Here is a 23,820-nt window from a genome sequence, read left to right on the forward strand (position 1 = left end):
CCCGCCCCGCCCGGCCGGCTCCGCTTCCTCCGCACCCCATAGGCAGAGGCGACCCTCCCGCCTCCCCGCCTGCTCCGCGCTCGCCCCGCCTCGGCGCACTTTAAAAGTTTACTCGGGTCGGGACTCGGGCGTCGCGAACAATGGCTGTCTACATTGGGATGCTGCGCCTCGGGAGGCTGTGCGCCGGGAGTCCGGGGGTGCTGGGGGCCCGGGTTGGCCTCTCCCGGGTCTGGCAGGAAGCAAAGCTGTGGGGCGTCCGTCCCCTCAGGTACGCGGCCCAGAAAGAGAGGGGACGGGTCAGTCCCTTGGGAGGGGACCTTGGGGGTCTTGCAGAGCCTCGCTGGGGGCCAGCTGCACTCGGGCTGGGAGGCCCGCGGCTGCTGCTTCTCTGGATGGCACTCGTAGGGAAGTAGGTACCCCGCACCTTGGCACCTAAACAACAGGAAATGCTGGCCTGGCCCGCACAGACGGGCTGAGGCTGGTGGCAGGCAGTGACCCAGCACTGACCCCGGGTTCTGGTCCAGGACTCTAGGTTTTTTATCCATTCAGGGGCACACAGAGGGCCAGGACGGGGGCCCTTTAGCAGTTTAGCCCTAGGGGGATGGGCAGGAGTAAGGCCTGGATTCTGTCCCCAGGACACTTGCCTCTAAGCTGGCTGGACCCCTTTCTGGGATAAACTTGGGGCTCTTCCACCTGGTCTTGTGCACCCCAGGCCAGGAGGCTCAGCAGTCTTCCCTCTCCTCACCGGCTGCTAACAAACACTGCTCAGCTCCTTGCTACCTACTGGGCCTGTTTTCTTCTGTCCTCAGTGAAAAGTGTGGAATGGGGCTGGCATATGGAGGATGTGCGCTTCCTGTAGCTTAGCTGCCTCTGCAACAGCATAGTAAGTAATGCTGCCTTCCTGTAAGACTGCAGATGTGAGAGAGGATTGGTTAAGCAGAGCTGGCCTTCTACTGATGTTATGAGTGGCGGTTTCTACCTCAGCACCCAGCACGGGGAGGCCTGGGCACCACTGAGCCTGCCCTGCCAGCCAGCTAGGCCAGGTACCAAGTCTGGAGTCAGGACACGGTGTTGGATACCAGATGGAGTGTAGGCCCGGGTGTGGAAATGGGAAAAGAAGCCTGAAGTGGTTTCTTGTCTGAGAAAACTGGTTGAAAAACAAAAAGCAAAAATAAAACGGATGAAGGGAGTTGGAGGGAGTTGCAAACTCCTCTTTTGGCTAGAACTCCGAGATCACAAAGTTTTGAACTTGCTGGTTTCTGAAAATAGAAAGCATGCAATGCTTTCAGATCGCTAGGCCTAATTTTCTGGGAAAACCCAGTGGCTCAAGGTGTGTCAGTAGATGGGATTCTGATGAAGAGAACTGTTCTCCTCTGCCCAATCACTCACTAACTCCTGGTGCCTCCCTAGGCAAACTCAGCCTTTGCTCCCCCATAGCCCCCAAGCCTCACCTCTGGACTCCTGGGTGCTCCCTTAGACTGTGAGGGCTCTAGGGAAGGTTACCCCCCAAAGTGTACATATTTCCTGTTGCTAAATCAGGCCACCTTTAGCCACATGGCATTATTCCTGATCTTTGACTTTTTTTTTTGGTGGGGGGATGTAATTAGGTTTGTTTGTTTGTTTGTTTATATGAAGGTACTGGAGATTAAACCCAGGACCTCATGCATGCTAAGCGCTCTCTACTACTGAGCTACCATCCTCCCTGGCTGTCCTTTGACTTTTTTATGTGTAAACAAAGCAGGTCTCTTACCTGCTGCAGGCCTACAACCTCAGGGTAGGGGCACCAGGCCTCAGAGAAATCCTGACTCTGTGTCAGGAGGAGATCCATGTGTCCAGAGAAAGATTTCCTGATCATCTGGCCTAATTCCATCCCATCCCTTCCACTCCCTGTATTTGAGCCCTTACCACTGATTTTGCTCCTATTTTCCCCTTCAGAAACCCTCAAGAGTCTCAAGCATTCAATATTACTGAGAAAATATGTCATGTCAAGTACCTGGTGGGTGCTGTGGGTATAAAAGCCACAGAACCCAGTCCTCGAGGAACTTGTAGTGTAGTGAGGGAGAAGATAAATCAAGATGATCTCTAAGGGCCATGTCCTAAGTGTTCTAAGTGCTATGGTGCAGAAAGCTCCCAGACTTCTGTCCTCTGCTCTTTCTCACTTGGTCACATACAGCCTGCTGTGTTGCTGCTCAATACCCCATGCCTGTTACTTACCAGATGCGCAGGGTTGCCTGTCAGGAATAAGCAAGAACTTTGAAACCAGACTGCTTTGGGTTATAGTCCTGGCTCTTCCACCTACTTGCTGTGTGACCTTGAGTACACTTACCTAACCTCTGAGCCTGTTGAGTTTGTCACCAATGCTCCCAACTTGCTGGACTGACAACGGCTTGCTCTTTTCAGCCTTTGCTTTGGGGCAGTGTTGCTCCCTGAGAACCTCCCAATGGTGTCCAGGTAAGAATTCTAACTGATTTGAAGGTAGGGGAGGATCCCCTCCTCAGTGGCCTCTTTCTTGCATCTTGTTCTCTCTCCTGGCCAGGTGCCAAGATATTAGCCTCTGCCCGGCCCCAAGTCTAGTCCCTAGAACTGCTGGACACTCCCTTATCTATCAAAGTCAGGGCTGTCTGGAGCCTTTTCCCCACACAGAAAGAAGAAGCTGTTCATTGCTCTCCAGATCTCCTGAATCACCCACTCTTTCCCCTTGTCCACACACTCCCATCCCCAAGGAAGGCAGATGGTCTAGCCTGGGGTTTTAGGGAGTCTTGGAGGGAGGAATCTGATACTGATTCCTGGATGAACCCAAGATGAGCAGACTTCCTCCAGACCTCTAAAGCTGGTCTGGCACAAGCTGTGAGGCAGCTGCATCCAGGGTGTTGGGAGCACTGGAGGTGGGAAGGACAGAACAGTGGCTTAAGCCTCTCAGAATTGAGTGTGATGCTCAGAGCAGGGGCTGTAGTGACTCAGTGCTGATGGTAGGGGCAGAGGGGTGAGTAGGCTTTCTGGATCACCCTCCCAGGGGTTGGCTATAATCAGGTAGGGCCAGTATTGGAAACTATAAAATGCTGTCCCTATATAAAGGGATTGTATTAAGCCTGGAAGTGTTTTGAGTGGAAACCATAACAGTTACAAAAGGTAGACTCTTCCCATGATCTCCCAAAGATGTTTAACAAGTGATTTGGTAATGATATCCCTACACATTACACAGGGGCTCCTCCAATGTAAATGTAACAATAGAAAATAAACTATAAACTTGGACATGGTAATCAGTGAATGGTACACGCCAGTTTTAGTTACCCTCTCCTGCCTTACATACAGAAGGTATCCGGTCTACTGTGGAGGGTGCGGTGGGGGATACAAGGATGCGTGAGCTTGTTTGCAATGACTTCTTTGCCTAAATGGGATCTACAGGGAAGTTCATAGGCCCACTAGTTCAAGACGGAAAGCCTGCTATGTCATTCGAAGCCTTTGGTGTCAATCAAAGCAGGGAGGAATCTGATTGGTGGGAATGGGATTAGGCGGGCCTTGCTGAAGAGGCTGGGGTTTGAGGCTGATAGGGCTGTAGTTTGAAGGATGAAGCCTGCATACTGGTACGAACTCTTGCTTGTGCTTGAACTCTTTTGAACCCTGGGTGTGAGGCCCACCTAACAGCCCCCTACATTGTTTATTTATTCAATCTACAGACAAAAACATTGGAGTCAGATAGATCTTTCTGGCTGGTTGCTTTGCGACTAAATCGAACTTGAGACTTTTGTTTTGTGTAAATCATATTTTTGTGAGATTTAAAGGAGGTCATGTAAGAAAATTCTTAATCCATAGCCCGGTGCCAAGGAGATCTTCAACCCATTGCTTTGATGAGCCATGATACAGGAAGTGCTGTGTAACAATGGCTTTGCACTTTACTACAATGCCCCAAGGCTCACAGTTTAGTAACCTTGTCTGGAGAGCAGGAGGGAGACAGTTCTGACAGAGGCAACTGCTTAAACCAAGCTGGAGCTGCTAAGGCTTGTCTGGGCTTAACACTGAGTGTTGGGATAAAGGGCTGCTTTATTATTATTTTTTTTTTCTTTCTGATAATATGTTGAACAAACCAAAGTACAGGATGTAATTTTATCTCTTGAGTGAGCCTTGCTGGGGGTGTGTCCTGATAAATGACAGGTACCAGTAATCCTGCCAGGCACCTCTCCCTTCAGAAATAAACAAGCTGTATTTCTAGCTTATGAGTAACGTTCTGTGAACCTCGTTGGCATGCGTGTGTTTCTCGATTTGGGAATCAGGTGACAGGAAAGCAAATCGCAGCCCTACCACTTCTAGTTCAGTACGGCTTTAGGCAAGTCACTCAACCTCTCTGAACCGTGGTTTCTTTGTAAAATAGGCCACTTGGACGAGAAGCACTCTATGTTTCTGTGGACATTCTGTGATTCCTAAGGAGGCTGGGCTTTGAGCCTGATCGCTGCATCCAAGAGGGCTGTGGTTGAAGTATGAAGCCTGCGTACTTATATGAAGTCTTACTTGTGCTTAAACCCTTATGGACTGCTCCTAACTTCCAGACTCTGGGATTTTCTCTAGTCCTCTGTGAGTGAACAGAAAACATTGAGAGTTTTGACCCTAGAAAGCTAAGAGCCAGATGTTGTATATACCATGGTGATCCCATCAAGGGCAAATGTTGAGTCAGCTTCCACCCCAACTCCTGTGTGCTTTTCCCGGGAGCTTAGAACAGTGGCCCAAGTGGAAGTCTGCAGCATGGATGCCTCCTTACCCCAAGTGTTTCAGGCTTTCAGAAATGCCCTCTGTATTCTTGAGTTTACTGGACTCAAATAATTTTCTGTTTACTTTCTTTACATGGGCACAAACACACATACATCATCAATTTTATTCACGCTGAAAATGGAAGCTTCCACCAATATAGAGTACCCTGCTCAAAATCTTTATTGTAACTCGTACTACGTGGGGATTCTCTGTAGTCTGTGTTCTTTGTAGGCTGTAGACTCCTTCAGGAAGGTTGTGTTGGGTGGTGGAAGGATCATGGGGCTTTATGGTTGTATTATAGACAGTAAAATGCACAAAAGTGTACAGTTTGATAATTTTAACAAGTGTATACACTCATTACTCAACACCCCAAGATACAGACCTTGTTCATCACTCTAAAACAGTCCTGTTCAAAAGAAATACAATGTGAGCCACATATGTGATGTTAAGTTTTCTAGTGGTCATATTAAAAAAGTAATAAGAAATAAACAATATTAACTTTAATGATATGTTTTCTTTAACTTAGTATAGCTAAAATATCTTTTCAGCATGTAATCAATCTTTTAAGAACTTCAAAGGAGGTATTTTATATTCTTTATTTCGTAAAGTCTTCCGAATCTGGTGTGTATTTAACACATATAGAACATTTCAGTTCAGAGTAGCCACGTCTCACGTGTTCAGAGCCACATGTGACAAGGCTACTATACAGGCCACACAGCGCTAGAAATTTCCCTAGTGCCCCTTTCCAGTCAGTTCCTTCTCTTAGCCAGAGACTACCACTGTTCTGATTTCTAAGCTCCATAGGTTAATTTTGTCTATTCTTGAATCTTAGAGTATATACTCTCGTGTCTGGCTCTTTTTTGCTCAAAAACCAAGGAATGCTTTTGGGAGGAGTGACTTACTAATCTTGACAAATTATGAGAGTGTGTATTATACATTAAACAGTTTAGCTTTCCTTGGTAATCATGGGGAAGGGGGTATGATCTCATTTGCCCAACATTTCACCTCTTGGGTGTAGCAGCAGAAAGGCAAACTGAGAAGTGGGGGCCCCAGGATAGGTCTTACAGATGTGTCGAGGGGCTATCCCAGCAGAGAGTGGTGGAGACAGTGTGGCTTCTAGACCCACTGAACTGGGCAGCCCAGTTACACCTTGTGGTCCCCAATATTATATCATCTAAGAACTTTTTTTAATTAAAACTTTTGTTTTTATTTTGGGTTTTTTAGAGAGGGGGGAGGTAATTATGTTTATTTATTTATTTAAATGGAGGTACTGGGGATTGAACCCAGGATCTCGTGCATGCTGGGCACTCTACCACTGAGCTATACCCTCCCCCTAAAACTTTTATTTTGAGATAATTTTACTTTCACATGCAATTGTAAGAAATAATACAAACAGATCCCAAATACCCTTTATCCAGTTTCCCCCAATGATAACATCTTGCAAAACTGTAGTTTGGTGTCACAGCCAGGATATTCATGGTGGGACAGTGTCACCACCACGAGTTTCTCTTTTATAGCCACACCTACTTCTCTCCCACCTCCACCTCCCCCTTAACCTCTAGCAATCTGCTATCAGTTATCTGTTTTCCATTAGCATGATTTTGTAATTTCAAGGTGTTATGTAAGTGGAGTCATACTGTATGTAAACTTTTGGGATTAGGTTTTTTTTCCACTCAGCCTAATTCTCTCTCTGGAGATTCATTCATATTGTTTTGTGTATCAGTAGTTCCCTTCTTTTTATTACTAAATAGTATTCCTTAATATGGATTTAACCATGTTGGTTTCACAGTGGCTTAACCATTCACCCACTGAAGGACATTTGGGTTGTTTCCAGTTTTTTCAAATAAGGCTGTTATATATAATTATTCATGTACAGGTTTTTGTGTGACTGTGTCTTCGTTTCTCTGGGAACATAATTGTTTACTGCCCTCCTTGGTATCCTCAGGAGTTTGGTTCCAGGCCAATACCCAAATCTCTGATGGTCAAGTCCCTTACACAAAATGGCTATAGTACAGTCAACCCTCCATATCTACCGGTTCCACACCTGCATATGGAGCCTGTGGATAATGAAGGCCAACTCTATGTATCTCTTTGGGAAAACTGCCCAGAAGTGCAATTGCTGGCTTATATGGTAATTACTTGTTTAGCTTATACGGAAACTGTCTGTTTTCCAGAATGACTGTACCATTTTACATTCTCACCAACAATGTGTGAGTGATCAGCATCCTCACCAGCATTTGGTATTGTCACTATTTTTCATTTTTGCCACTCTTTTAAGTGGATAGTGATATCTTATTGTGGTTTTGATATGCATTTTCCTAATGACGAATGACATTGAATAACATAACTTTTTGGGTGTTTATTTGCCACCTGTGTATCTTCTTCGGTGAACTATCTCTTCATGTCTTTTGCCCATTTTCTAGTTGGGTTGTTTGGTTTTTTTTACTCTTGAGTTTTCAGAGTTCTTTTTGCATTCTAGATAATAGCTCTTTGTCAGATACGTGGTTTGCAAATATTTTCTCTGACTCGGTAGGTCATCTTTTTGTCCTCTTAATAAATAGGGTCTTTTACAGAGCAAAAAGCTTTTGTTTTGATGAGGTCCAGTTTATTAATTTTATGGATGGGGCTTGTAGTGTCAAGTTTTAAAACTTTTTGCCCGTCTCTAGGTGCCAAAGATTTTCTCCCATGTCTTCTTCTGAATGTGTTTTAGTTTTAAAAACTACAGTTTTGCAAGATGTTATGATCTATTTTGAGTAATTTTTTTCTAAGAGACTTGGGTCAACATTCTTCCTCCCCCACTGGAGGACCTTTTTTAAACATCATAGTCATTTTTGTGCTTTTAGTGGCCACCATGCATTAAAATGGCCATCAATTAAGAAAATGACCATCCAGTAGCGCTCTTTGGACTGTACTTCTCACAACAGTACCCTCATTTTCTTGAACGATAGTTGTATGTTGTAGCTAGTATAAATGTGTCACTTATCTGTGTGTACATAAAAATTATCATCTTATTTCAGGATAAAACAGCTATTACAGGTTAAAAGTTGTCCCCCTCCTGCCCAAACATCTGCCATCTCTATTCCAATATCAAGTGTCACTCCCAGATCAACCACCAGCCTAGTGTCTTTGTGCAAATTAGGGAAAGGAGCCCCTCCTCTCCTTGAGCCCCATAGTGCATGCATCAGTGAGCGGTACGTGGGCTCCTGTGTTGAATAATGAATCTTGGAGCGATGTGCAAGGGAGATGGAAGAGGAGAGCCTGCCTCTCATCTACCATGCACTCAAAGGTACATTGGCACATTTAGGTGGAACCATGTCTCGTAGAAGAGTGAAGGTGTTGACTGAGGACTGAGGCTTGCCCACAAGAACAGCTCATGAACTTCAGGGACAGACTAGGGGCTCTTCTTCACTGAGTAAAAGTTAGTCTTGCCTGGCCCTTCACACGACGGGTCCTGTGGGTCATTCTGTCTGTGCCAGGGAGTTGCTCCATCTTTCGAACGTTGAAGTACCCTTCTTAGGAGATCATCAAGCCTCTTGTATTTTCCTTCTTAAAATTGTCACATGGGAAAAAAAAAACTTTAAACTCATCACATGATAAAATAACAGACATCTGTGTAACCAAGACTCCAAATTAAAATATAGCCATACTTGTTATAAAAACTATAAAATAAATATAATATTATGGATCAAGTTGATGTCCCTTTTGTACCTCCTCCATCCCACCCCTCACCAGAGAGCCACTGTCGTAAATTTCATGTATGTCATGACAGAGCATGTTTTTTGCTTTTAACATGTCTCTGAGTCGATACACAGTATATCATATCGTTTGTGAAGCACTTAGAATCATGGCCAGCAAGGAATAAGCGCTCTTAGTTCTCCTATTTTTTGTACCCATAAACAATATATATGCTTTCATAATTTTAGCAGAAGTATCCTTGTGCCATTCTTTTCTCACCCGACAGTATGTTTCTGTGATCTATTTATATTGACACCTGTAGATCTAGATTAGTCTTTTTACCTGCTGTTTAGATGTCCATCATATGACTGTGTCTCCAGCAGTGCAAATGCTGTGTTAAAGGGTTGACATTTTCAGCTCTTCTTGAAATTGTCCTGGAGAGGCTGTGCTGCCGTGACCACCTGTAGCGACCGAGAGTTGCTGTTTCCCCACAAGCTGGCAAATACTTAGCACTGAGGAAAGTTAACGTGTTTGCCGGTCTGGTAGGGGCTGAAGGGTAGCTCACTGTGGGGTTTGATTTACATTTCCCTGATTACCAGAGAGATTGGGCATCTTTTGAAACATCTTCAGTGAATACTCATATTCTTTGCCCATTTATTGTGTCAGATTACTTGTCTTTATTGATTCGTGGGTTTTCTTTTTTTTCCTTTTAATTCAGGCGAAATGCTTTGTCTCATATACATAAAATGAAATTTGTGAACCCAGGCGGTTGCTGTCTTTTAGCTTTGTTGGTGATATATGGTTTTCCTAGAGTCTGAGGGCCAGCCTGGCATCACATGCCTGTTGGGGGAGGGCCGAGGCCGTGTTCCATGACTTGGAACAAAAGCAGGCTGTGGCTTTAAATTTCCTTTCTCAAGCCTCCTTGCTAGTGCCTGGCATGGCATCTTGCCCAGGGGAGCAGTGGTTGGCCGGAGTGTGGGGGATGTTCCTGCAGCTCCACGGGCCTCTCCCATCTAGCCTCCCTCCCTCCCTGGTGGCTTCTGAAAGGATTCAGAGGCTTTGCCTGGGGTAATTCCGGCCTTGGGCAGAAGCTGGGTCCACCTAGCCCAGGCCCTAGGAACCTCTGGTCAGCAGGTAATATGTAACAGGAAGCGAAACAAACAGCTTCTCCCCCGAGTAGCTTCGGCAGACCTGTGTTCTCAGGCGACGTGGTCGTCTCTGCTTCCCGTGGCTCCTTCGGAGTCCAGCTCTGCCTGTGGTCTCTGCCTGGCTCTGTCACGACCTGTGATCCTTGGTGCCCTCTATCCCTGACTTTCATCACCAGCCCTGGCGTGTCACAGAATGCTACAGTTGGTCACAGGCTTTCCCTGAGCCAGCCAACCCATGTTTTCCGTCCAGGTTCTGCTGGAAAGCTAAGTTGCCCTGGGCAGGGCTGACACTGGGACACAAGACTTTCCAGGATGGTGTAGCAGCTGACTAAGGTGCAAAGCCACTGTGCTAGGAGAGGTGAGCTGTAACCATGCTATCAGAGGCAGCAAAGAAGAGGAATCAGATACCACAAATAAATCATGGAAAAGGGCCCATGTGTGCTTGAGGGCTGCGAGGTGGGGGCCCAGTGGGGGTGGTTCTCCATGGGCCTGTGGCATCCTCAGCTTCAGGTTTGCTGCTCCAGCCCCTGTGCAGCCCCCAGAGGAGGCTGTGGATGGGCTGCGATGTAAAGAGCGGTACACGCAGAAAGGGGCCCAGGGCTGCCACCCACCAGATTTGGAAATTTAAGAAAAAGAACCTCTTGCTTCATCCATAAGAAGGAATAATCCTTTTCATAGGTCCAAGATTGGTATGAGGAACAGCAGTTCTTTTCCGTTTGTTTATGTGTTTTGGCTTTGGGCGGGAAGGTAGTTAGGTTTATTTGTATATTTTTAATGGCGGTACTAGGGACCGAACCTGCACTTGCACGCGCTAACCCACTCTACCACTGAGCTATACCCTCCCCGCACAAGACTGGTGTGAGGACCATATGACTCATGTGGAAGCCCTCTGTAAGCCACAGGACTCTACAAAGCTTCATTTCATTTTGTATTGTATTGAGGCCTTGGAAGCCAGAGTCCTGGGTTTAAAGCCCAGCTTGGCTTGTGACCTGCATTTCTTTGAGCCCCATTCCCTTGTCTGTAAGTGGGTATGTATCTTGGTCAGGGAGTGGTTATGACCATCACAGGAGATCATGTGTATGGAGTGTTTAGAAGGAGCTGCATGAGGAAACACCAGTAAATGTCAGGTCACGTTATTCCAAAAGGGGCTTTTTCACCTAAAATATATTAGACATTTTCCATGTCATTAAATATATAGTGTCTTCCTTTTTAAAAATGGCATATTATTCCATTTGCTTAGATGCCACGTAATTTAGTTATCTAATCCCTTACTTACAGAAATAAAGTTTTTTTCTCAATTCTTGGCTAAACAGCAATTAACGTCCTCATTCACACCTTTAGGCATTTCTAAGATTTTGTTTCTTGTTTTTAGTATATATTCCTAAAAGTAGAATTTCTGGTCAAAGGACATGCATATTCCAGCATTGATAGATATGACTAAATCAGAAAGGATCCAGATTTGGGGGTTTTGAAGCTTATACTTGTTGGGGTGCCCTCTTTGTTAAAAAAAATACAGAATTACAAGGACCAAATTTAATGCAAATTGATTATTTATTTAGAATAAGAAAATAATTTGCTACAAATTGTGGGGCCTTGAAGATCCAGGTCCTCTTCTTTTGAGATTTCATAGGCATTTTGGCAGCGACGCTGACATATAAAAATGCTTCTTGATTTGCAATCCACCTGCCCTCTCCAGTTGCCTGGAACCCCCAGCACTTGGTGGGGTGAGGGGTCTTGAAGCTTGAACTTCATAGGCTTTGTGGCTTCTGTACTCATTGTCCTCTAAAAATCCTGTACCGATTTAGCCTCTGGCCCATTTCTCCACATCCTTGTCGACATTCTGTATTAATCATTCTTGTCTTTGTGTTGAAATTAATAGTCATTTTATTAGTCTTCTCTAATTAGGGACCTTTATTTAGGCAGCATAGAGGCCAGAGTTATAACCCATGTGCTCCACTGAGTCCTCCACCTCCTTATCCTAATAAGCTCTCTTACTGGTTGCCTGAAGCCAAGGAGACCAGAACCTGGCTCCAGTGGCTAGGACAGACTCTCACCAGCTGAAACTGCTTTCCAGTATTGCCCGTGAGTACTCTGTGACAAGAATACGTGTCCTGGAATTTGGAAATTCAACATAGACTTTTCTAGATAGACAGCAATCTTTGGTTTGGGCAGAGGATTACTGATTTGTTATACTTTTCCTTATAGTGACCTTCCATTTATTACGGTATAGACAGACTGAACTACTTTCAACAAGTATATATAGTTTGTAGAATAATAGCTTTTTGGACCCAGTGGCATGATAATCTAGGTGAATGATGGAAAAGACTGAGTTTTAAATATCAGCTGCTAAAGGGTCAGAGAGTAGGTCTCTCCCTCTACCCCGCCCTCTCTGCAAACACACACACACATAACCCATGCACACATATATCTTGCTATCATTTGAAAATAAGTTGCATACATCATGATATCAGTATTTCCCGTCTTTGCTGACCTCTCATAGTTATGTTGCTTTGATGTGTGACATGGGCATCTTTTCCTGTGCTTATTGGCCACTTGCCTTCCTTCTGCTGTAAGTTTGCAGCAGATTTGGTTATTATTGTGTTTCATATGTCAGTGTCACGTGTCTGTTTTAGTGGAAAGCTGTTTGGGATGGAATAATGAGGCTGTTTTTGATCAACTTTTTATTGCAGCATCTTGAACAAGCTGCTTGACTTCTCTCTCAGTTTTTTGCCTGAGAAAACCTGCATGACAGCGTTGCAGGGGAGAAGCCCACTCTTCCCTCTCTCCCTTCACTTCACATCCCTGCGGGAGATTTACCCATCTCCACCCTTCCCCATGAGAGTGCCCATCTTTTTCATAAATCAGAATCATTACACTCCTGACTTGTCATTAAACGTCTCTGCAGACATTCCTGGAAATTACATTGTCAAGCAGATAGCAATGGGTCCTGTTTCCCACTAGAGCAGTATTCCAGTTGGAGGCTGCTTTCTGGACCAAAGCCTTGAATACAGTACAGTAAGCCATATTCTAAACATTGAGCAACATGTCCTGAGCTGCTCTGTGCTCCTGGACCTGGGGAACATGCATCCGTGCAGGAAAAATAGGTTGGCTGGGCCAGCAGTCACCGTGTACCAGGAATTGCATAGAGGGCACACAAAATGCCTTATCATCTGTTGGAACTATTGGAAAGGAGAGTCCTGCCACATTCAGAATTGAGCTTATTTCTTTCCTTGAGTAATTTCTAAGATGGAGATGATGAACAGATGCGTTTCCTTGGCTTGCCAAGGATTATTTATTAGTGTATGCATGTATTTTGCACAGATGTGATTCGTGCTGGTGTTATTTTCCTGACAGGATAGTAAATAGATGCAACAGGCTATCACTAAATTTAGTTTGTGAGTTGTGTCTATATCAACGCTGGCTTAAGCCCTAGAAGGGTTTTCTTTTACACTCTGTATTGAGGGATAACATAGATTCAGAAAAGTATACATGTTTTATGTGCTTGCTTGATCAATCTTTGATAAACTGAACACACGCATAGAACCAGCACCCAGCTGACTGCTCCTCTGATTTCGAACAGCATAGATTGGTTTTGTCTGTTTTGTATGTATACATGGAATCAGATGGTATAGATATGTATTTTTTTTCTATCTGACTTCTTTCATGTAACATTTTTAAATGAGTTTCATTCACACTGTTGAGTATCACTGTAATTCATTTGCTCTTATTACTATATAGCATTGCAAATAGCAATTCACTGTTTATTTATCTATTCTACTGTTGATGACTATTTGGGTAGTTTTCATATGGGAGAGAATGCAAATGTCCTCATGCTTGTCTTTGGGTGAGCATGTGTATGGTTTCAGTTGGATATATACCTAGGAATAGAATTTTGTGCATTTTTGGGGGTCTTTTTTGGGTTTGAGGGGAGGGGTAATTAAGTTTGTTTGTTTATTTATTGTTAACAGAGTTACTGGGGCGGGAACCCAGAACTTTGTGTGTACTAAGCATGCACTCTACCACTGAGCTATTCCCTCCCAGCTTGAGCATTATTTTTTAAAATGTACAATTCAGTCATTTTTAGTATTTTCAGGGATATGTGCAACCACCACCACAGTCAATTTTAGAACATCTTCATTGTCTCAAAGAGAAACCCCTCTCCCCTTAGCTATCACCTCTCCATCTTCCCATCCCCTCAGCCCTGAGCAACTAGTTACTCTACTTTCTGTCTCTACATATTTGCCTAACCTCAACATTTCACATCAAGGGAATTATACAACATGTGGTTTTCCGAGTCTGGCTTCTTTCACTTCTGTATTTTCAAGCTTCATCCATGTTGTAGTATGTATTGGTACGTCATTCCTTTTTTTTTTTTATTGTTTTATTGCTTATTTTTCTTGACTTATTTTTTGTTGTTGTTGTTAGCTTTTTTTAAAACATTTTTTATTGATTTATAATCATTTTACAATGTTGTGTCAAGTTCCAGTGTTCAGCACAATTTTTCAGCTATACATGAACATACATATATTCATTGTCACATTTTTTTCTCTGTGAGCTACCAGAAGATTTTGTGTATATTTCCCTGTGCTATACAGTATAATCTTGTTTATCTATTCTACAATTTTGAAATCCCGTCTATCCCTTCCCACCCTCTGCCCCCTTGGCAACCACAAGTTTGCATTCTATGTCTATGAGTCTATTTCTGTTTTGTATTTACACTTTGTTTTTTTTGTTGTTGTTGTGGGTTTTTGTTTCTGTTTTTTAGATTCCACATATGAGCGATCTCATATGGTATTTAAACAAGCAATTCTCCAAGGAAGACATACAAATGATCAAAAGGCACATGAAAAAATGCTCAATATCACTAATTATCAGAGAAATGCAAATCAAAACTACAATGAGGTATCACTTCACACCAGTCAGAACGGCCGTTATTCAAAAATCCACAAATGACAAATGCTGGAGAGGCTGTGGAGAAAGGGGAACCTTCCTACACTGCTGGTGGGAATGCAGTTTGGTGCAGCCACTATGGAAAACAGTGTGGAGATTCCTCAAAAGACTAGGAATAGACTTACCATATGACCCAGGAATCCCACTCCTGGGCTTATATCCAGAAGGACCCCTACTTCAGGATGACACCTGCACCCCAATGTTCATAGAAGCATTATTTACAATAGCCAAGACATGGAAACAGCCTAAATGTCCATCAACAGATGACTGGATAAAGAAGGTATGGTATATTTATACAATGGAATACTACTCAGCCATAAAACCCGACAACATAATGCCATTTGCAGCAACATGGATGCTCCTGGAGAATGTCATTCTAAGTGAAGTAAGCCAGAAAGAGAAAGAAAAAAATTTTTTCATTCCTTTTTATGGCTGAGTAATATTCCATTGTAGGGCTGCTCCACATGTTGTTTATCCACTTATCCATTGCTGGATATTTGGGTTGTTTTCACCTTTTGGCTGTTGTGGATAGTACTCCTTTGAACATTTGTGTACAAATACTTGAACAGTTGTTTTCTCTTCTTTTGGGTATATGCTTAGGAGTAGACTTGCCAGGTCAAATGGTAACTTTATGTTTAACTTTTTGGAGAACCACTAAACTTTTTTCCTCAGCAGCTTCACTATTTTACATTCCCATCAGCAATGCATAAGAGTTCCAATTTCTCCACATGCTTACGTACACTTGTAATTTTTTTTTCTAGCCTTCTTAGTGGTTGTGAAGTGGTATCTCATTGTGGTTTCAATTTGCATTTCATATGCTTGTTGGCCATTCATATATTTTCTTTGGAAAAATGCCTACTCAAGTCCTTTGCTTATTTTTCAAGTGGGTTGCCATGTGCATTGTTTATAATTCATTCTTTTGGTCATTCAAGCACCTCTTGCATCCCAGGCCCTGTGAGGCACTGGGGATAAAACAGTGAGCACATTAATTGCCAAAGTGAAAAGTCAAAATAATTCTTTAAAATAAAAAAAAATCCTTGTTTCCTGACTTCTCTTATGAAATTGGATCTGGCAGCAGATGTGGGCCTGAGCTCTCATGTGCCAACTCTCAGGACACCTTTAGGTGGGGCTGCGCTTTGTCTGCAGTCCCATCACAGCTCCCAGCTGGCTGACTTACTCCTACCTGGTGTTTTACAACACCCAGTCCAAGGAGCCAAAGATTCACTCTAGTAGTTTGAACTGGGAGCAGCTGGGACTGCTGGCTGTCCTCCAACTCAGTGAACACCCCACTACAAACAAACAAACAAACAAACAAACAAATAAAACTTTCCCTGAAACGAAATTTCTTGATTGTGTTTTTCCGGTTGAAGTGGGATATCTGCCACTTTGTTTCAGAATAGAAAAAGAAGTGGCTGCCGTCTTGGCCAAGGTGTTCTGGGTGTGTTTGAGGAAGGAGGGAAGTAGAATCAATGGTGTTTGCACTGAGGCCTGTGAAATGACAGGTGGTTCTTGAGTTTATGACCAAATCACATTGATAGGAATTTCTAGAACTCTTAAGTCCTTTGAAGGGGCAACCTGTTTCCACCTCAACCCTGCCCTATCCCATTGCCAATTTCTTGGGTTCATTTAATGAACAACTGTGGAAACAATAAAACTGAGATTAGTCAGTTGCTGGTGATCAGATAGGGACTAAATCCAAAGCCTGAAAAAGAGAATTAGCCATCCCATCCTTTCTCCCCGGACCCAGCTGTGTGTGGCAGGCATGGCTGTAACTTTGGGGCAAGGGCACTGGATTCTCCACTTCAGGGGCAGCTGTTTAGCAGCTGGGCAGCCCACTTGGCCTCTTGGCGCTTCCGTTTCTTCACCTGTAGAATGAGCATTCATAGGGGGAGGGTTTAGCTCAGTGGTAGAGCAAGTGCTTAGCATGCATCAAGGTTCTGGGTTCAATCCCAAGTCCCTCCATTAAAAAAAAAAAAAAAAAAAGAACAAGTTCCTAATTCCCACCTGTATGTTTTAGGATTGGCTCAGTGTGTATCAGAGAAACCCCGTCTCACTGTGGTTTTAGGAGACAGCAGTTTCTTCTGGGAGAGGCCAGTCTGTGGCTACACTCTGCTGTCAGGCTCCAGGCCCCTTATGTCTTGTTGCTCTGTGGACCAGGCTCACTGTGTGGTCCAAGAGAACTGTCACAGGCAGCATTCCGGCCAGTAGGAAGGAAAACGAGATGTCCTTTCCCTTTATGGATTCTTCTCAGAAGCTGCACACACTACCTCCCATTAAATCTCGTTGGCCAGAACTTCACTTTTGGACCAGACCACCTGCTGGGAAGGCTGGAAATGTGGTCTCCATTCCACATGGCCATAGCCACATCTGAGGGTGTGTTATTAAGGGAGAAGGGGCTGTTGGGAGTCTCTGTCCCAGCACCTATCAGAGCTGCTGTGAAGATAAAGGAGCTAATACCCAGGGCACTGGATTTTTGGTGGGAGGGGCACATAAATCAACCTGTTGATTTGCCAACTCAACATTTCAAGAGGCCACTGAAAATCACGGTGAATGAACAGAAAATCAGATTCCAGCGGGAGGGTATAGCTCAGTAGTAGAGTGTGTGCCTAGCATGTACAAGGTCCTGGGTTCAATCCCCAGCACTTCCATTTAAAAAATAAATAGAAACCTAATTACCCCCCCCAAATAAAACAAACAAACAAAAAAATCAGATTCCAAACCAAATAGGACTCTGGGTCATTGTGAGAATAGGAGGGTCCCTGTTGTCAGACAGATCTCTGCCCCACCCCCACCTCTTTAATGCTCTGTTGACAATAAAGCCATTAAACTGGCTGAGATTTGTATTTCTCTGCCTCCTAGTCCAGATGCTGGCCTGTGGGAGGTGATCTCCAGGCATTCAAGGGCACTGGTTATCCACCGAATATAGTTAGGATTCACCAGTTGTGAGCAATAGAAACCCAACTCAGTCTGGCTTAAATTTGTTTGTTCATATATTGTTTTCTTTAGTTTTCATTTATTTAAATGTTTTGTTGTTTTTTGTTTTGGGGGAGGTAGTTAGGTTATTTCTTTTGATGGAGATACTGGGGATTGAACCCAGGACCTTGTGCATGCTAGGTACACATCCTATCACTCAGCTGTACCCTCTGTTCACGTTTTAGATTCTACGTATAAGTGAGATCACACAGTATTAGTCTTTCTGTGTCTGGTTTATTTCCCTCAGCATAATGACCTTCAGGTTCATCCATGTGGCTGCAAATGGAGTTGAGCTTTTTTTTTCTTCCCAAACTAGCTTAAATTTAAAGGGGGAATTTGTTTGTTTGTTTTGGGGGGATAACTAGGTTTACTTATTTATTCATTTTTTAGAGGGGGTACTGGGGACTGAGCCCAGGACCTCGTGCATGCTACAGATGCTCTCCACCGCTTGAGTTATACCCTCCCCGCTTAAAGAGGGAATTTGTCGGCTGTTAACAGTGAAACACCCAGACGCAGGTAGACTTAACACATGACTGGGTCTAGGGATTCAACAACCTCAAGATTCAGTCTGTCCCTGGGTCTTCCTGTCTCTGTCTCTGTCTCTCTCTCCATCTCTTTGTCTCTGTCTCACTGTCTCTTTCCATCTCCCCTACTTTCCCCCATGTTGACTTTCTTCTTAAGCAGGTGTTTTCCCACATGTTTACAACTATCACTTTGGCAAACCCAAAGAAAGGGCATGTCTGTTCTGTAGTGGGCAGAAATGGCTGCCCTCTACAGTGGGCCTGTGAGGGAGAGATTTGGGCACACAGTCCCCCTGAGAGGTGTGATGGTGCCTATGGGGAACTACCTCAGCAGCTCTTTAGGTTTTTCAACCTATGAGTGGTCGGGTGTGGGGGTTGCCAGGACTTCAGAGCCCTGCGACTCTTGGCTGTTTTCTGCCCCAGCACACTTGAGGGAACCACTGGGTTTAGGTGGCTCGCTACAACCCTTTGAGAAGATTGCCCAGGTAGGTAATCTAGATAGCATTCCCTGAGGATAACCACTGATCCGGTCCCCAAGCTTTAGAGGTGGGGAAGCAGAGACCTAGCCCTGAGGAGAAGACACAAATGTCCTAACTTGGGTTCCCCCAAGAACAAGGACTTGGGTGCGGGTGGTTTATTTGTGATCCTGGAAAGTGGGAATGAGGCCGTATGGGGGAGGAGACAGGAAGAGAAGCCAGTGTAGGGTGTGTGAGGGTAACCAGGGTCTTTCCCCCAGAACCTGTGGGAAGATACAGATGCCTCCCAGAAGGTACAGCTGCAGCGGGGAGACTTGAGGGAGTCCCTGAGCAGACAGAACCTCAAGGAACTGTCCCAACAGCTGAAACCAGAGATGTGCCAAGGAGACATGACAAGGGACACCAAAGGTGTCTGCTATGGCCACCCACGCAGCCGTGGCATGCCTGGGATGAGACCTCACGCTCCCCACTGTGTGACTCATCCTCATGGAAGTCAGGACAGCCTCCCCATCAGCCCACACTGGGACCTACCCTCCTGTGAGATGGTCTCCTCTCCCATTTACAGGGAGACCCAGTTTTGCTCCCCGCTGCCCTGCCTGCCTTGTTCTTCCCAGAAATTCTTCTCCACAAGCCGTAAGTGGCCACACAATGAAAACTAGGCTTGGTCTTCACAGCTTAGCAGCGGCAAGACTGAATCATCAGGATGGGCCCTCGGGGCCTATACCATCTAGGGGGCCTGGAGGAGTTCTGGGAGGCCTGGATCCCGGATCGCGCATCCCGTCCATCTGCGGGGTGGGTGGGTTGGGGACTGAAAGCTGTCACCCTCCCGCCTGGGCCTAGGTGGGAGCCCAGCAGCTGTCACCTGGGGCGGCAGGTGGGCACCTGCAGGCAGGCCTACGCCTGTGGTACTTGGACTGCCGGGAGCTGTGTTTTGCTTTTTCTTTTTTAATAATTCATAGACTTCAGACAGTTTTAATAATTAATAGACAGTTTTAGAGTTACAGAATAACTGAGCGGATTGTATGGAGGGTTCCTTATACCCAAGTCCCACCCCACCCGGGCAGTTTCCTGATTGCTAACATCTGCATTCGTGTTACAGTTAGTGAACCGATATGGTGCGGTATTATTAACTCCCATCCATACTTTACATTACTATTTAGGCCTTGTGTTGGACTATTCTGTGGGTTTTGATTAAACCACCAGGGGTTTTTTTTTTTTCATCAGGATTAGTGGTGTCTAGGATGAGGTTGTTCCCAGCCCTCCCAGGCCACCTCTCTTCTTAGTCAAAGCAGTGTAATTAACCTCAGTTTCCCTTTCCAGGGTTTTGGCACCAAGGCTGTAGGCTACTGGCACTGAGTGGAAACGGAGGAGCAGGTTGGGGAAAAGAACCTTCTGTCTGATTAAGGACAGGGGGTCAGCCTCCATGTTCAGATTTCTCATAGGTGAAACAGCTCCTAAATTCAGTCGTGATGGTCCCTGGGGGTGGGGCGGATCAGATAGTTTCTGGAGTGTCCTGAGCACGGTGTAAACAGCCCACCTCCCAGCAGGTGTGCCAGGCCGTTGGTGCCACGGAGACCTGGCCTGGGGCGGTTGAGCCCATAGCCCCTTTCCCCACAGTTCCAGAGAGGTGGCTCGCACCGCCCCCCTGCCCGTCGGAGGCCTCAGCTTCGTCCAGGGCCACACCGAAGTGCGTCTTATTAACAAGACTGTGGGGCAGTGCCTGGATGCCGCAGCACAGAGGGTCCCAGACCAAGAGGCCCTGGTTGTCCTCCACGAAAACATGAGGTTGACCTTTGCCCAACTCAAGCAGCAGGTGGGTCCTGACTTTGGATCCTCAAAGAGGGCAGGTGCTGGCTCCCAGGCTCCCCTGGCTGGGTGGAGTCACCCTGCCTCGCTGTGGGGCTGGGTGCTGGGGCTGCCTGAGAACCCCCAGGGGTGTCAGGAGAGGAGGGCAGGACTGAGGCAGAGGTGGCCCAGATGCATCCTGCATGTTGTTCCTGGATCTCACTCCACATCTGCTGAGGCCTGGGTATCTGCCTGCCCCTTGTTCCCAGGTGGTTCTGATGTGAACCCCTGGGCCAAGGGCTGAGATGGGAGTCATGGGCCCCTTACTGCTTGCCTGCAACTCACCCCTTTGTGCCCCCTCTGTTTACACCAGGTGGACAAAGCTGCTTCTGGGCTCCTGAGTATCGGCCTCTGCAAGGGTGACCGGCTGGGCATGTGGGGACCCAACTCCTACGCATGGGTACTCATGCAGCTAGCCACGGCCCAGGCAGGCATCATTCTGGTGAGGAAGGGCTTGCCTGGCACAGCTGGGTGTGCGGGGGTGGGCACCATTCAGGGGAGCCCCCTCTTGGCCCCAGAATCACACCAGTGCCGGGCTGGGTTCAGACTAGGTGGTACTTTCTCCCGAAGCCCACCAAGGAGGCCTGAAGGTACAGGGCGCTGCCTCTGAGGGTGAAGGGGCATGGAGACGGACAGGGTCTGACCAGGACACTTGACGTATGCTCTCTGTCTCTACCAGGTGTCTGTGAACCCAGCCTACCAAGCTATGGAACTAGAGTACGCCCTCAAGAAGGTAGGCCCTGTTTTGGGGAAGGGGCCTTGCTGGTGCCTGGCCTGGGGGCTTCTAGTTGTCACACAGGGCTGACCAGGGTGGGAGGGCGTGCACAGGCAGGTGACACCCAGAGTCTGTCCTTCCTCAGGCTACGAGTGGGTGGGAGGAAGGGGTATTTGTTCAGACAGGCTAGTGAGTGTGTTGGGGGTGTGTGTGTGTGTGTGTTAGAGGGTATTGTATGTGTATGTCATGGTGGGGGTTGTGGTGGTCGGTGTGTGTGGTTTGGGGGTAGCGTATGTGTGTGTCATGATGGTGGTGGTGATGATGTGTGTGTATATTAGAGGGTATTGCATGTGTGTCGTGGTGGTGGGTGTGTATGTTGGGGGTGGTGCATGTGTATGTCGTGGTGGTGGTGGTAGTGTGTGTGTGTGGGTTGGGGGTAGTATATGTGTGTCATGGTGTATGTGTCAGGGTAGTGGTGTGTGTGGGAGAGAGCAATGGTTAGGACTCCACCAGATCCCTAGGCTGGCGCTTCCTGATGACCGTGGCCGGGGCTCACCTTCCACAGGTGGGCTGCAAAGCCCTCGTGTTCCCCAAGCAATTCAAGACCCAGCAATACTACAACATCCTGAAGCAGATCTGTCCAGAGGTGGAGAAGGCCCAGCCAGGGGCCTTGAAGAGTCAGAGGTGGGGGTGTCCCTGGTTGGGAGGGGTGCACATGGCAGCATCCTGGCCCCTTCATCCCTTTCCCACATCCAAGGATGAGGCTGGCATCTCCTGGGCCCTCCCTTGGCCCCTGACTCTCACCACACTCCCTGCCCCAGGCTCCCAGATCTGAGCACAGTCATCTCGTTGGACGCCCCTCTGCCTGGGACGCTGCTCCTGGATGAGGTGGTGGCAGCTGGCGATCAAGAACAGCATCTGGCCCGGCTCCGGCACACACAGCAGTTCCTGTCCTGCCATGACCCCATCAACATCCAGTTCACCTCGGTAGGGCAGAGGTCTCCCGGTCCCAAGCCCCGGCTGGCACACTAACCCCTGCCTGCCCTGTGACCCTCCCCGGAGAATGAGACAGCAGAGGTCAGAAGTGCAAACACTCTTCTGGGACTGGCCCTCGCCGTCCCCGCGGCCCTGGAAAATATCAGCAACTAGTGTTCTTGTCACGTGCCCTGGCCCTCTCGTCCCCAGTACAGGGGCAGATGCACTGAACCATGCAGGTCAGAGCCCCCTCATTTAGCAGATGGGAAAACTAAGATCCAGAGAGGGCATGTGCTGGTGAGCCAGAGTCCTCTGAGCCACCTTATAAGTGGCATGAGGACAGACCTTACCTTCCAAATTTCTGGATCCTGACCCCTGGCACCATGCAGGCTGGTGGTCAACCTCTGTGACTACGTATTGAATGAACAGATGGATCTGGGGCCACAGTCCTGGTCTCCTGACTCCCAGTCCAGTGCTCTTCCATGCAGTGGCCCAGGGTGGGAAGGAAATGGAAAGAAAGGGGCCAAGCCATCACCTGCTTGTCTTGTCAGGGGACAACCGGCAGCCCAAAGGGGGCCACGCTTTCCCACTACAACATTGTCAACAACTCCAACATGATAGGGGAGCGCCTGAGGCTGCACCAGAAGGTGAGGCGCCCTGGCCCAGCAAGGGCTTCCTGGCACCCGGTGGGGGTGGGGCTTGCTGGGCTCCCTCTGCGGCCTAGAGGAACTGGCTTCTGGCTCTGCAGCAGACCCAGCCTCCTGCCTCCATCTCCAGGCACCAGACGAGTCGCGGGTGGTCCTGCCCAACCCATTGTACCACTGCCTGGGTTCCGTAGGGGGCACAATGGTGAGCTTGATGCACGGGGTCACCCTCGTCCTGTCCTCTCCGGTCTTTGATGGCAAGAAGGCGCTGGAGGCCATCAGCAGAGAGAGGTGGGCATCAGTGGGGCAGCTACCTGTGGGCTGATAAGACCCGTCTATTCCTCAGTCCTGGGCCCTGATCCCTTTCCAAGATGTCTCTTCCCTCCAACCAGGAGAAGTGGAGACGAGGTAGTGGGGGACCCCCAGGAGAGGACCCGTTCCTCTCTCCAAGGAGCTTCTCGCACCTGTTCCCCAGTTTCAGCCTTGGCCCTTACTGCAGGGTCGGGTGGGGTGGGTGAGAAGAGGAAGCGCCCTTCTACTTCCAAGCCTGATTTTGAGATGCACCTCCCCCCTTATACAGAGGCTCCTTCCTGTATGGCACCCCCACAATGTTCGTGGACATTCTGAACCAACCAGACTTCTCCAGTTATGACATCTCAGCCATGTGTGGAGGTGCGACGGGGCCAAGGGTGGCCAGGCTGGGACTGGCCCAGTGAACTACATATTCACCCAATCTTTCATTTAGGGGGCAAGAAGGCCACTGTAGAAACATGGCGGGGAGGGGGGCAAATCCTTAGTGTCCCTAGACACCAGCCCAAGGTCAGCTGCCAGGTCTAGGAACAGGTCCAGGGTCAGGGGAGAGAAGGGAATGTTATTCCCCACAAAGAGCCATAAGTGGAGGGGGTCCACTGGGCTTGGAGAAGGTGGGAGCCCTCTCTCTGAGTTAGCCCTCTGTCTGATTCAGGTGTGATCGCGGGGTCCCCTGCACCCCCAGAGCTGATCCGAGCCATCATCAACAAGCTGAACATGAAGGATCTGGTGGTGAGTGGAGGCCGGGCCCGAGGTTGGGGTCGGGGGCAGGCCAGGCCTGGGCAGGAATAGTGATGGGAGTGGAGAGGAGCCCCGGCCAGGTCTCAAGGAAGACCCTTTGGCTGG

General features: G+C 47.2%; 1 protein-coding gene across 3 annotated transcripts in view; it reads left to right on the forward strand.

The window, feature by feature from the left end:
• Nucleotides 1–7: 7 nt before the first annotated feature.
• ACSF2 (acyl-CoA synthetase family member 2) overlaps nt 8–23,820 on the forward strand; it is a 33,211-nt gene continuing 9,398 nt past the window's right edge. Inside the window, exons 1-10 of one of the 3 annotated variants that reach the window (XM_045512575.2) lie at nt 8–268; nt 20,104–20,299; nt 20,645–20,773; nt 21,011–21,064; nt 21,612–21,730; nt 21,868–22,033; nt 22,573–22,668; nt 22,799–22,956; nt 23,246–23,337; nt 23,630–23,706. In XM_045512575.2, coding sequence (XP_045368531.1) covers nt 141–268; nt 20,104–20,299; nt 20,645–20,773; nt 21,011–21,064; nt 21,612–21,730; nt 21,868–22,033; nt 22,573–22,668; nt 22,799–22,956; nt 23,246–23,337; nt 23,630–23,706 — 1,215 coding nt within the window. In that variant the 5' untranslated portion in view covers nt 8–140. The remainder of the gene's footprint in view (nt 269–20,103; nt 20,300–20,644; nt 20,774–21,010; nt 21,065–21,611; nt 21,731–21,867; nt 22,034–22,572; nt 22,669–22,798; nt 22,957–23,245; nt 23,338–23,629; nt 23,707–23,820) is intronic. The other 2 variants (XM_045512573.2, XM_010949593.2) reach the window with 2 other exon arrangements.

The sequence above is a fragment of the Camelus bactrianus genome, chromosome 16, assembly GCF_048773025.1.
Source record: "Camelus bactrianus isolate YW-2024 breed Bactrian camel chromosome 16, ASM4877302v1, whole genome shotgun sequence".
Lineage (NCBI taxonomy): Eukaryota > Metazoa > Chordata > Mammalia > Artiodactyla > Camelidae > Camelus > Camelus bactrianus.